The 13,748-nt window shown below is 41.1% G+C and overlaps 1 protein-coding gene across 1 annotated transcript; it reads right to left on the reverse strand.

Moving 5' to 3' along the window:
- Positions 1–2,227: 2,227 nt before the first annotated feature.
- adamts1 (ADAM metallopeptidase with thrombospondin type 1 motif, 1) lies at positions 2,228–8,002 on the reverse strand. The gene is made up of 8 exons (XM_053477729.1): positions 7,130–8,002; positions 6,036–6,376; positions 5,801–5,933; positions 5,233–5,690; positions 4,957–5,143; positions 4,685–4,863; positions 4,378–4,553; positions 2,228–4,292 (listed from the first exon to the last, which is right to left on the reverse strand). The coding sequence occupies exons 1-8, from the start codon at positions 7,698–7,700 to the stop codon at positions 3,257–3,259; spliced, it is 3,081 nt and encodes a 1,026-aa protein (XP_053333704.1). The 5' UTR covers positions 7,701–8,002; the 3' UTR covers positions 2,228–3,256.
- Positions 8,003–13,748: the final 5,746 nt, after the last annotated feature.

Consider the following 13,748-nt stretch of genomic DNA (forward strand, 5'->3'; position numbering starts at 1 on the left):
GTATTCTTTATTTGCAGAGAAACATATATTTCATTTTATATGCCAGTACATGCCATTAAATAGGACAGATTTTACCAAACTGTATGATTACCATGGTGAACAGAAGGCTGCACGTTCTTATGCCGTGTTCCTCACAAATGTCACCACCATCTTCTTGTGCAACATCATGTCCAACATCAAACCCAGATATGATGACTTTGTTTTGCCGTAGTACTACATTTATAGTAGCCATTTCTACCAGCTTGGCAGCATCGCCAAATTCAATGTGGTTATTAAGCAGCTTGATGATCACTCCATTGCAGAATTCCTGAACACAGTTGAACACATTGTTTGGGCCTACCCCAAATGATGGCTGATGTCACCACCATTAGTAGCCAGCTTCCAGATAACAATTGCAACCCGATTTCAAATTGGGACACAAAAATGATAACTCGTGTTCCTTTTCCCCATAAAATGTCTAACCCAATCAAAGATGTACTTAAAGGAGTTCTAGGACCACATGGAAGTTCCTTACGAAGTCTTGTGGGCTGAAATCTGGAACAATTGCATCTGACCAGTAGTAAGAAGGAGGCTGTGCTCAGACAACAGGTGACCTCCGTTTTCCCTTTTTACAAACTGTAAAAACAAAAATGTTCTATTCATCCATTTATTTGTTTTATGGCACTGAGTTTGATATCAACAGAATAGCAGCTGCGTACCTACTAAAGGTCAACGAAGCTCAACTCGGCTAATAAAGACTAATATCTTACATTAAGTGGTAAGAAAAAACATATTTTTTAAATGTAACTCCCTTTCTTCTTGAATGTAATTGCTGTCCATAGTAAACACAAAGAGCAGAACAAAAGTGCACCATTGTTGTTGTTTGGCTTCTGGCTAGTATTGCTGGGAAAGTAGATATGTACACAGCTGTATACAGTGATGTAATGATGTGATTCTCTAGCCAATGAAAAAACAAAGCCAGTTCTTTGATGGTTCACTATTGAACTGGCTCTGACTCGACATTAGCACCAGATATAAACTAGCACTTTGTTCACTTTGGTGGAAAAGGTGTATGGAAATACCTGAAGAGGGCCGGTCACAAACGTTCCTCATCCAATCTGATTGTGCTTGAGTGGATCTGTCAGGAAGAATGGGAACAATTGCCCAAATCCAGGTGTGCAAAGAATTAGGGTTGGGGTTAGATGTAATTACTGCCAAAGCACTTCTATAAATAAGGGGTCTAAATACTTTATTTTAATAGGTGTTTTTGCCTTGTCATCATTTATTATTGTGTGTTGATTGATGTCATAAAGTTAAAGCATTTAAAACAAATGTAACTCTTTCAATTACCTCAGTTTGGTCATAAATAAAAGTGTGCAATAATTAATATGGAATGAATACTTGTCCATCCCACTGTTTGTACATGTAGTAGAAAGGCAAAGCTAAATCCTCTCAAAAAAGCTTTTAGTCTTGCAGTAATCACATCCAAATTATGGAATTAATAAATATTTCTTTTCAGCAACATCACTCAAAGAATATTTTAATATACATAGACAGCATTGTGCCGTGCGTTTAGATAATATCAGGGTGTCTGTTTATTGATGAACATCCTGATATAACCTTACTGGCCACTTTAATAGGAACACCAATAGTCCTGTTTATACAAATTATGGTTTGTATTTCAGTTACTCTGCTTATCTTCCAGGGCTGTCACACACACAGCAGTTTCTAAAGTTTACACAGAATGTATAAAAATTGCATTTATTACGACCGATGCTATGAGCTTATGTTCTAGGCATTTTCTAAACTACTGTGTTATGTAGCAACTGTTGCTCAACACTTTGCTCAAGGCTCCTGATTTTGGGACAGCCAGCAGATGAATTATTAACCAACTTTTTTTATTAACGCAAGTTCACAAGTTCATAAGTGTTTAATTACTATTATGCTGTTATACAGTTCGTTGCTCATTAACCTCTATTTTTCCTCCTTAAAGTTAGCAAGCCTGAAAAAAAAAGAACCTATTCCTGGATAACACACCATCTATAGTATTGTTATCTGTAGTATAGTTTATCTATAGTATTTATATTTGATATCAATATCAAAGCAAGTATAGTCATCAAAGTAAATATAATAAACGTAAATGTGTCATAGTGGCTGTGTCCTTTGGAGACCTATCGAACAGCCTATCCTCACGCTTTTTCTCCAAACCCCATTAAAATCCATAATAACACACACACACACACATAAATGATTTCGGTTCACAAGTCAATGTGATACTTTATTCATAAACCTAACACCATATATAATACTGTATAAATACTCCAATATAATCTACATCCTTCTGTTATTTTAATAATAATAACAATAATAACAAATAAAAATACAACAATAATTATAAAAGCCACAAGATTATATTTTAAAGACTGTACAAAAATAAATAACGTTTGGATATTCTGTACAAAAAAAAAAAAAAAAGATGACACCTTCTCGGAAGGCACGAGAGACTTACTTATGAAGTAGTATTAGGAGAGAAGTCCCTCATCCTCCATGCTAACCTCACCCAGCCTCACAATATAGAGACCATGTTCTTTGACATTTCTTGACTCTTGGTTGATTAATGATGGGGAGTGCATTAAAGACTTGCATATAAATCAACCTGTATACTAACTGTGCAGCTAAAGTTATAAAAGCATACTTAAAACCTGCTGAGTATTATAGCAGCTTGTGTGTCCTGGTGATCTGAGATGAATGAATGACGAATGAATTGAATGAGTTTTAATATGGGCTCACGTACTGAGTCACTGTTTCTATCTGTCCCAGCCAAATACTAATAGATTCCAATATATTCACATCTAAGTAGCTTTTTATTTATTCTATAGATGCTCTCATATAGTTTCCTCTCATATAAAAACTTTCTGTCCAGTCCAGCTCAGACAGACGGTAAAAATACATAAACAAGAACATTTTATAAGTCATTCACTCTAAAAACACTCACACTAATGACTTGTATGCATGTCACAGCACCTAATGCAGCAAAGGTGTTTTTTAAAAAAAAAATTTAAACTCATCTCCTAGCCCAGCTTTTCAGACAGGTACACAGTGTGCCAGCTTTGTGTCCTGGACCCAGTGTTGGAGGAGTGGGAACTGTAGTGCTGGTTCAAGGTTCATTGCAGTCACCGTCATAAGGGGCACTTTGAATCCCAAACCTGCATTGCCTTGCTTCAGACAATGAATAGCTGAATTTACAGTCAAAGCTTGCTTCTAGTCGAAGCCAGTCTTAACAGGCATCCTGGATGCACATATCTATCAAGGGTCGTGGCCGATCTTTTGTGTGACAGCGGTCATGGGGCAAAACATAGCCGTCATGACTCACACAGCGCAGCATACGTTTCCGAAAGCCTCGGCCACAAGTCTTAGAACAGGCTGACCACGGACCAACTACCCAGGATGGGCAGGCTTGTATGGTACAAGGCTGGGAGGAAGGCGGACGCAGTTTCTCGGGACAGTCCTCTGACGGTCGACCCTGGGAGTCTTGACAGAGGACGTCCCTCTTCCGAAAACCTTCATCGCAGGTCTGTGAGCAGGCTGACCACTCACCAACTACCCAGGATGGGCAGGTGTGTATGATACAAGGCTGAGAGGAAGGAGGACGCAGTTTCTCGGGACAGTCTTGTGATGGACGACCTTGGGTATCTTGACAGAGGACGTCCCTCTTCTGAAAACCTTCATCGCAGGTCTGTGAGCAGGCTGACCACTCACCAACTACCCAGGATGGGCAGGTGTGTATGGTGCAAGGCTGAGAGGAAGGTGGACGCAGTTCCTCAGGGCAGTCTTGTGATGGTCGACCCTGGGTGTCTTGACAGATGACGTCCCTCTTTTGAACACCTTCACCACAGGTCTGTGAGCAGGGTCGCCATTCACCTAGTGTCCACTCTGCTCCTCCTGCTTCTCCGATGGCATTGATGGGACGGCGGTTTGTGGAAGCAGGACGCGGGGCAAAGTAGCTGTATTTTACACGGGGCCGAGGGGAGTTGCCTACAGATAGAACCTGGACTGTCAGTGGCTCTGGAAGAGGAGCAAAGCTACGGAGGCGCTCAAGAGAGGCTGAAGAACCGCTGTAGCGCAGAAGTGACCCTTTAAGGAAGATGTCATGCTCCAAAGTTGTGAGCTTGTAGTCACCATTTAGTAGGTAGGTACCATCTTGACGTCGGACAGCCAGATAACTATTGTCAGGTTGACGACCATTGACTCGCTGCTTTACATCGAGGTGGGTGGCACCTGCAGGGATTGTCACAACATCCTGATAGCCGGGTCTAAAAACATAAAACATACAGGTTATTTTTAGAGCTTGGGGTTTGATAAATAAACAAGGAAACTTATTTATAACTGCTTGCTTACCTTGCATACTCCAAGGATCCAGAGACTTTCTTGCAAGTTGATCCATTCCCTCCACACACACCACATTTATCAAAATGGTTATCTGAGCCAATGACACGGTCACATCCAGCCTTAACGCATTGGCCTTGAACACAAACAGAGGTGGAGTCGGGGGTGCAGGGAGTTCCATCTTCCACCTGAGGGCAGCAGAGAGTCAAGTATTATGCCATGTTTCTGAACTTCAGTTACAAGTCAGATTTTTCAAAAGTTATTTTTAATATTTATGTTAATTACATGATTGAAATATGTCCAAAGCATTCATACATACCTTTGGCTTAAGGATAAAGAAGTATCCTGTGCCCTTTGCTCTGCAAACCAGCTTACAGCGGTCCTTGGGTGATACACCAGCATATTTTGGTACCCATTCAACACCCTCACTTGAGCCAAATGTCATGTGGGAGGAAATATCGTTGTGGGCCAAACACTGCTCTTCACGGAAAGTTAAACCTGAACAGAGGATCAAAAAGTAATGAAATTAACAGGTCAAAAAGACAATCTGTCATCATCAATCATGTCACATTATTGAATTACAACTCTCACCATTGCTGTCAGGGCAGGCTTCTGTGTTGCAGGATCGATACTGGACTCTTTTACCCTCGCAATATTTGCCTTCGTTCTTGGGCACAGGGTTGTCACATTTCCTAAAAGAGTACTGCACACCACCACCGCAGCTACGTGAGCACTCACCCCAATCTCCCCAAATTCCCCATCCACCATTGACGGAGGTCTGTTTAACATCAAAGGAAGAAACTGTTAGACATCTACTGTAACTGTCATCTTGTTTCTAATGTAAACACTGCACCAAATGGTCCTTACCTTATGACTGTTTGCTTCACCACTGCTCAAACAGTGGCCTGCCACACAGTATTTGTCATGCCCACATGGAGTTCCATCAGCCCATGGACTGTTCTTGGTTTGGCACACAAGAAGACCATTTGCATTAGTGGCAGTGCACCAGAGAGCTGCACAGGTGGTGCCCGGGTCAGGGCAGTGCAGTGAATCATTACCAAATGTGAGACGGCACTGATGGTCGGCACTATACTTTGAACCTGGCAGGGCTTGTGGTAATTCCTGAGGTTTCTGTGGCTTGTCAAGCAGACACTGCCCGTGGCCATTATCCAGGAAGGTTGTGATCATCAGTGCACTGCATGGAGACCAGGGATGCAACTGGTTCAGATTGCAAAGAGTCGATGCCATCAGGTGGAAGTTGACGGTTTCAGCATTGATATTAGTACACTGTTTGGCATCATCATGGGGAATGTTGAACACATGACCTACAGGACAATAAAATCATCTATATGAGATTTGAAACGTTTCACTGCATAATTTGTACCTTTTGGTTGTCATTGTCTTATGGGCAAAAGACATTAAGAAGACATCATACCAAGCTCGTGTGCAATAGTGAAAGCTGCCTGCAGTCCATCATCCTGCACGATGGAGCAACTTCGCTCTGGATCACACACTGTGCCAACGTCAGCCATTCCTAATGTGTCACAAGAGTGAGCACCACATAGATCCTAAAGAAGGGAAAGTGAACAATATAAAATCATGCTATTTCAACATCTAATTTCTTAAATTCAGTTATTACTGAACATATATTTTGTAGACTGGATTCTTACTCGTCTAGTGACCAGGATGGCGGTGTCATAATGTTCTGGGTGACGATCGCTGGGAGGATTATGCTGCTTTTGCCACTGGCAGAAGTTCCTCAAGGTGAGGGCGGCATTTTTTGTGACATCTGGTCCATGTTCTTTAATTTTTATCACCATAAGTTTTACCACAGAGAGTGTAATAGAGTTGTGAATAGTTGGGTGGCGGTAAATGCGGGAAGCTACAGCCATTAGGGTTAGCAGGTAAGATTCCACATTATTTCCATGAAACTCATACATTGAGACATCTGCCACAAGCATGATTTCCAAATATCGTGGGACGGACACAAATCGACGGGACCGATGATGTGCTGAAACAAGGAGAGGATATGGTTACTTATTGTTAAAAAAAAAAAAGCAGAACTTGATTGATTGATCAGTGGCAATTTTTTCTCTTCAGAAGCTTCACACAGGTAAAAGTAACTAATAGGATATTTGGATTAATAAAAAAACAAAAAACAAACAAAAACTTCCCAAAGGTGTTTAAATGATGGTACTTATAGTTGGTAACTTAGTAACCCAGTGCAAGGTTCTATCCAAAGCACTTCAAAGCACTCTTAATAAGAGCATCTGCCAACCGCCTAAATTCTTACATTATCCTAATTTGTCTATGGCGTAAGACTGCGCGCGCGGCGTTCTCTTTTAATGGCTCACATTCAAGTAAAACTACGTCATAAGGTACACTGACGCCTTTGACCACAATTTACGCCATGCGCAGTCCTCCCTCGGGAGAGGCGCGCGGAAGCTGACCCGCGCAATCGGGAGGCGAGTTTCCACGTCTCACCACCAGCTCTCAGACCCTCCCTCCTACGCAACGACTGAGCTCTCTACCCACCCTCCTCTTTTCTCCCCGTCGCTACCATTTAACCCTAACATTACCTGTAGCATGTTGGCTCAGTTCCCTTAACCAACTGACCTCATTGGATTTTAATGCACATGCTTCATCGTGATGCTCTGTTAAAGCGCAGTAGTGCGACTGCCTTAACTCTGGCACTGGTTCGATAGATGCAAGTTCATAATGTCAGTGGAAGCAATATTTGAAGTGGGAAAGTTTTTACACCTACCTTGGGACTCATTAGGAGTTGAGACCGGCTTCGTCTCATGGTGCTCAGTGATTTTCTCCTCGTCCTCGCTGACGCCGCACTTAGAGCCACCGGCCTCTCCCTGGACCTGCCGGTTTCTCCGGCGGATGGTGTGCATGTCCCTGCTAGACAAACCGCTTTCCCCGGTGACATTCGCGGGCTGAATGAAGTACTCTTCCCCACCATAGCTGAAGCCACCCCTCAGTCCATGACAGACGTTCAGAGCGACCGCGGAGCTCTTGTCTCGGTTCACGGTTCCCGTGTAAAAGCAGCGCGCCTCCGCCGAGCTGTCAAACCTCCGCCGGCCCTCCGGCTTCCCCACCACATGGAATACAAACCCAGGCGCCAGGAAAGTCTGATCCGGCACCACCTCCAGCACCATCCGTTTCCCAAAGATGTCCAAGCGATAGAAAAGCTTCCCTGAAGCCTCTTCGGAAGTTCCAGGCGCTTGGAGTTGAACCGGTAACACCGTGGTTTCTTCCCACGCGCTTTGCGCCGCGGTGGCGCACAGGGCAGCGGTTAAACTCAGCGCAACACGCAGAAAAAACATCATAATCCTTCAGGAAAGGAAGACTTTCACGAACTGTCAAAGTCCTGGTGCGTAAAGTGAATTTCACAGAAATCTAATAGATACTACCACTACTACTAGTAATAATAATAATAATAATAAAAAAAATCCAGTGCAAACTCTATATTAGTACCAATGTGAAAAAATAAATAGCCAAAATATGCGCCTGGTGAGTTTTCTTGCTTTTTTTTTTTCTTTAAAGAAGATGCAGATTAGTTCCTATTCAGCATTTCAGAGTATAGAGTATCTTCCTCCGGACGGGACACTTTCTCACCCTGTCTCTCTCTCTCTCTCCTGTTCTCTCAGGTTCGAGCAGAGCCCCGGCTGGCTATATATCCCCCAGCAGGACCACCCCTTTCCTGGAGTCCTTTTGATCTGGCGGCTACGAAATCTCGTGCGCAACCAAACGCAGCAGAGGCTTGGCAGTCAGCCACAATAATTAATCACAGTAGAGTAGGACGATGCTGGCCTAGAACCTAGAACACTCTCCTACTTCCCACACACATACACACTCTCCCTCCCCTCTTTCAAGCATATTTAGCTTTTGAGATTTGACCATTTATGCTCTATTGTATATATGTCTATATATTTCATGGGTTTCCATATACATTTTTACAGAGGTTATGTCATAGCACGTCACGTTTTTGAAGTTAAGCAGGGTTTGTCAGGACAGCTGAGGTCAGGTCTACGTGCTGCACTGACTGCAGAGCCCTTCTGTTCCAGTCTAGCTGCCAAGCACTTAAGGTGGAATCGCTTTGCTGAACCCTTCAAATGAGCTTTTCTTTCTTTATTTTTTCTCCTCCACGCCTCTCCCCCATCCTCCGCCTCGTCCTGCGTAATTACGCAGAGATAATCTCTCACCTCCCCAATTATAACACGACTGACTGAATTAAGTCATGAAAATAATGGGTGATGGACACAGAATGGAGAAAGCCATAGCACAGGCAAGAACAAAATGTCTTAAGGGAAACATAAATTTAAATAGAGATCGAAGGTGTCAAAATGTCCCCAGTGCTCTCCAGGGCAGAACACACCGTGCCTTAAAAACGCACAATGAATCACACCTCACTCTTCTGTTCCATCTGATGAAATTTATATACGAGAGACCTTTTTTTTTTTTTTTTTTTAACCTGTGTCGTACCAAGCCTGTGATCACGCGCGCACTGCATGCGCATGCACCCAGAAACCCTAAAGCAACTAAGCTCATATATTTTGCTTATATTTACGGAAGTGTTTCTAAGAGTCATAAAATTGTAAACTATACGATTTGTTTTTGTGCCTGTGAAAGCAAAAAGACATCCTAACAGCTGTCCCAGTATTGCCCAACAGCTTTAAGAATGTCAGGTCCACCTTAAAAGCGCCAGTTCAGTCGAGCGCATGTTTTAGGCTATTCCTTAACTGGCCACCAGATGGCACTCGGTGGTCATGCAATAATGTGTCGTATAAGGGACGTCTCATTTGGCGCCAATACAATACATTAGGATTACATATTGATAACTTACTCGACCGTAATGCACAAATGTTAATATATATATATACATAAAAAAAAAAAAATATATATATATATATATAGGCTATATATATATATAATTTTACAAGGCCTCTTTCAGGGTCTATGGAGATTTACATTTACATTTAGGCATTTGGGAGGAAGTTTCAAGATTCAAATTCAAGATTCAAATAGCTTTATTAATCCCAGAGGGAAATTGCTTATGCTCGGTTACAGGTGCTCACAGTTGTTAACTAAGTAAAGGTAATAAAGGTAATAAATAATAATAATCTAAAAAAAAGTTCCTAAAATAGTAAGTACCAACAGAATATGACTCAAGACCACTTGTAAGTATTGCACAGTAATCTAGTATATGTATGTAATATTGTATTATTATATGTAATCTTGTATTACATATTTTATTGGAAAGTAGTATTGCAGTTATCATATTATTAATATGGTAAGTATTAATGTGTATTAATAAGTATAAGTATTAATTCAAAGTGCTTTGAAGTTTACATCACTGGAAAGATACTTACACTGGGTTACTAGGTTACTAACTAAGTGGCGTCAGTCAAAACACGGTGGCTTAGTAATCAGGCCCTACACCTACAGGGTTCGATTCTCATCTCGGGGTCTGTGTGCATGGAGTTTGCATGTTCTCCCCATACTTGGTGGGTTTCCTCCCACAGCCCAAAGACATGCAGATTAGAGTATTTGGCGCTCCCAAGTTGCCTGTAGTGTGTGAATGTTGACCGGAGGTCCCACCATGGTGGTGAAATAGGAAGAAATACATTGCTGGACTCAATTGTGCCTAGTTGGACTACAGATTCCTAATTTTTGCCTAAATCTACTCTGTGTGGAACCATTTTCAACTTTTCCCATCACCAAGCTACCACTGCTGGGACATGAGCAAAACCCTTTAAAATAGTGGTTATCAACCATGGTCCTGGAGAAGACCTTTTCTGCATGTTTTAGTGTTTTCCCTGCTTTATCACATCCACTTTCGCTCGAAATGGGCGGTCTATTAGCCGATTAGGTAAATCAAGTGTGCTGGAATTTAAGAAAACCAGGACCAGGGTTGAGAATCACTGCTTTTAAAAATGTAACTGTGCAACTGTCTCAACTGTAATTTGTTTTGGCTTTGAGCATAAACTGTGTTAAATTAGTTAAATCTAACATTTATTATAACATAATTATTTATAAACTCTTATTTGTTGGTCTACATCTAAGGTTGCCCTTAAAAGTTTAAACCCTTATTTCTAAGATGAAAATATAATGAGTTACGTTAGAACTTGTCACAAGTTGGAAAACAGACAGAATTAAGTCATTTAAAACTGTTCCGGTAACTTATAAGAAATGACATATTACAAGTATTTTCAGTAAACAAAATACCAAGGTTCATGACTGCACTGGGGGCCACAACCACAGCTACTAGGCATCAGAGATCCACAAGATGGCACTACTACTTCACATATGTTCCTGCAGGGTTTCACAGTGTTCATGTGTAGCATTTGGTCTAACACCATTTGTGTGCTTAAAGTTGTGTAGGAAGAAATAATGCTGGCAATGTGTTTGGAGTCACTGAAAATACTTATATTTTTGAACAGGAAAAAGTTTATTCCTGCAGAGTATTTAAACAAGACATTCTACATTCAGCACTTTTTAACCTTGAAAATGCTGAATGTAGAACTTGTTGTGTCATTGAGGTGCAATACTATTTTCTTAACCCAGTCAAAGTAATGAATACTAGGTCTTTATTTACACTATATTTTACATTACATTTTACATATATTCTTAAGTGACCTTAAAAGGTAAGCATACAGCTGAGCAGTTTAGGCTTAAGGGGCTTGTGCAAGATAACAACAGTGGTTGTCTATAATTCCAACTTTAGGTTATAGCTATTTACTTCATGAGTTTATTATAGTAGAGTTCATTGAACTTATTTCACAAATGAATATTTCCCATGGCATAGCCAGGTCCATTGTTGTTGTCTGGAAACTGAGTTATTTCCATCTATATTAAAAGATGCACCAACAACAAGGTGTAAAAGGTGTTTCCTTTTATGAGCCCATCCTGATATGTTTTTAACATTAGATTTGTACAGTGCAGTATTTTCCCTATATTTGTTAAGCAAATATTGCAATCCCTTCTGTCTAAAATGATGTATGCCAGAACTGGTGTCCGGTCCATGATGCAATGTGCCTTATAGGATATATCATTTTCATTCGGTACAAAACATGTTTGTGTTTGATCAGAGGTGTTATCACCAAACAAAAATCATGATTACTAGGTGATTACACATTTTAGTATACAATATGTAGTACACAGTGTGTATTATGGTGTTTGAGACACTTTCTGTAAAATTCTTTATGGATTTGGCTGAAGTCAGAGCTTAAAAGAATGAAAGAAAGACCCAAAGAAAGTATATTTGTACTTAAATTTAAATACATCTTAAACCTGTCGATGCATATTTGAATATACACTCACCTAAAGAATTATTAGGAACACCATACAAATACAGTGTTTGACCCCCTTTCGCCCTCAGAACTGCCTTAATTCTACGTGGCATTGATTCAACAGGGTGCTAAAAGCATTCTTTAGAAATGTTGGCCCATATTGAAAGGATAGCATCTTGCAGTTGATGGAGATTTGTGGGATGCACATCCAGGGCACGAAGCTCCCGTTCCACCACATCCCAAAGATGCTCTATTGGGTTGAGTTCTGGTGACTGTGGGGGTCATTTTAGTACAGTGAATTCATTTTTCAATTTGAAATGATTCGAGCTTTGTGACATGGTGCATAATCCTGCTGGAAGTAGCCATCAGAGGATGGGTACATGGTGGTCATAAAGGGATGGACATGGTCAGAAACAATGCTCAGGTAGCCCGTGGCATTTAAACGATGCCCAATTGGCACTAAGAGGCCTAAAGTGTGCCAAGAAAACATCCCCCACACTATTACACCACCACCACCACAGTAGTAACAAGGCATGATGGATCCATGTTCTCATTCTGTTTACGCCAAATTCTGACTCTACCATTTAAATGTCTCAACAGAAATCGAGACTCATCAGACCAGGCAACATTTTTTCAGTCTTTAACTGTCCAATTTTGGTGAGCTCGTGCAAATTGTAGCCTCTTTTTCCTATTTGTAGTGGAGATGAGTGGTACCCGGTGGGGTCTTCTGCTGTTGTAGCCCATCCACATCAAGGTTGTGCGTGTTGTGGCTTCACAAATTCTTTGCTGCATACCTCGGTTGTAACGAGTGGTTATTTCAGTCAAAGTTGCTCTTCTATCAGCTTGAATCAGTTGGCCCATTCTCCTCTGACCTCTAGCATCAACAAGCATCATCAGCATTTTCGCCCACAGGACTGCCGCATACTGGATGTTTTTCCCTTTTCACACCATTCTTTGTAAACTCTAGAAATGGTTGTGCGTGAAAATCCCAGTAACTGAGCAGATTGTGAAATATTCAGACCGGCCCGTCTGGCACCAACAACCATGCCACACTCAAAAAAGCTTAAATCCCTTTCTTTCCCATTCTGACATTTAGTTTTGGAATTCTAACATTCAGTTTGGAGTTTAGGAGATTCACACACAGGAGAATTGCCACATCCAGGCCTGATTACTGTCAGACCTCTTCAATTAAGAAGTCACTTAAATAGAACCTGTCTGACAAAGTGCGTATCTTAAAAGATCTCAAAAAAGCACACATCATGCTGCAGTCTAACAAAATTCAAGAACATATGTGTAACAAAGTAATTGATGTGTATCAGGCTGGAAAGGGTTACCAAGCCATATCTAAGGCTTTGGGACACCATTGAACCATGGTGACAGCCATTATCCACAAATGGAGAAAACTTGGAACTTGGTGAACCTTCCCAGGAGTGGCCAGCCTACTCCAAGAGCATAAAACAACTACGTATTCAGTAGTTCATAAAATAACCCAGAACAAGATCTAAAAAACTGCAGGCCTGACTTGCCTTAGTTAAGGTCAGTGTTAATTTTCTTTAAAAAAAAAAAAAAAAACAACAACAACAACACTTTGATCATCCCCAGGACTTTTGGGTAAATATTGTGTGTGCTGATGAAACAATATTTGAGGTTTTTGGAAGGTGTGTGTGTCCTGTAACATCTGGTGTAAAACTAACACAGCATTTCATAAAAATATCACCATACCAACAGTCAAACATAGTGGTGGTAATGCAAAGGTCTGGACGACCACAAATAATGGAACCATGAATTTTGCGCTCCATTAGAAAATCCTGAAGGAGAATGTCCGGCCATTAGCTTGTAACCTCAAGTTCAAGCATTCTTGGGTTATGCAGCCTGACGATGATCCAAAATCATCAGTTCATGGCTAAATTAAACAGTTCTGCAGAGAAGATTGGGACGAAATTCCTCCACATCAATGTGAAAGACTCATTGCCAGTTATCACAAATGCTTGATTGCAGCTGTTGCCAATTAGGATGGAACAACCAGTTATTAGGTTTGGAGGGCAATTACTTTTTCACAAGAACAGCTTTTTTGGAAATCATCTT

This window comes from Clarias gariepinus, chromosome 18 (assembly GCF_024256425.1).
Source record: "Clarias gariepinus isolate MV-2021 ecotype Netherlands chromosome 18, CGAR_prim_01v2, whole genome shotgun sequence".
Classification (NCBI taxonomy): Eukaryota; Metazoa; Chordata; class Actinopteri; order Siluriformes; family Clariidae; genus Clarias; species Clarias gariepinus.

Bases quoted from the DNA above. Each gene is read 5' to 3' on its own strand.
- adamts1 (XM_053477729.1), bottom strand. From the start codon at position 7,700: ATGATGTTTTTTCTGCGTGTTGCGCTGAGTTTAACCGCTGCCCTGTGC. The intron at 5,144-5,232 runs GTAAGGACCATT...GATGTTAAACAG, and splicing joins GTGAAGCAAACAGTCATAAG to ACCTCCGTCAATGGTGGATG. The intron at 4,864-4,956 runs GTGAGAGTTGTA...TCCTCTGTTCAG, and splicing joins AGCCTGCCCTGACAGCAATG to GTTTAACTTTCCGTGAAGAG.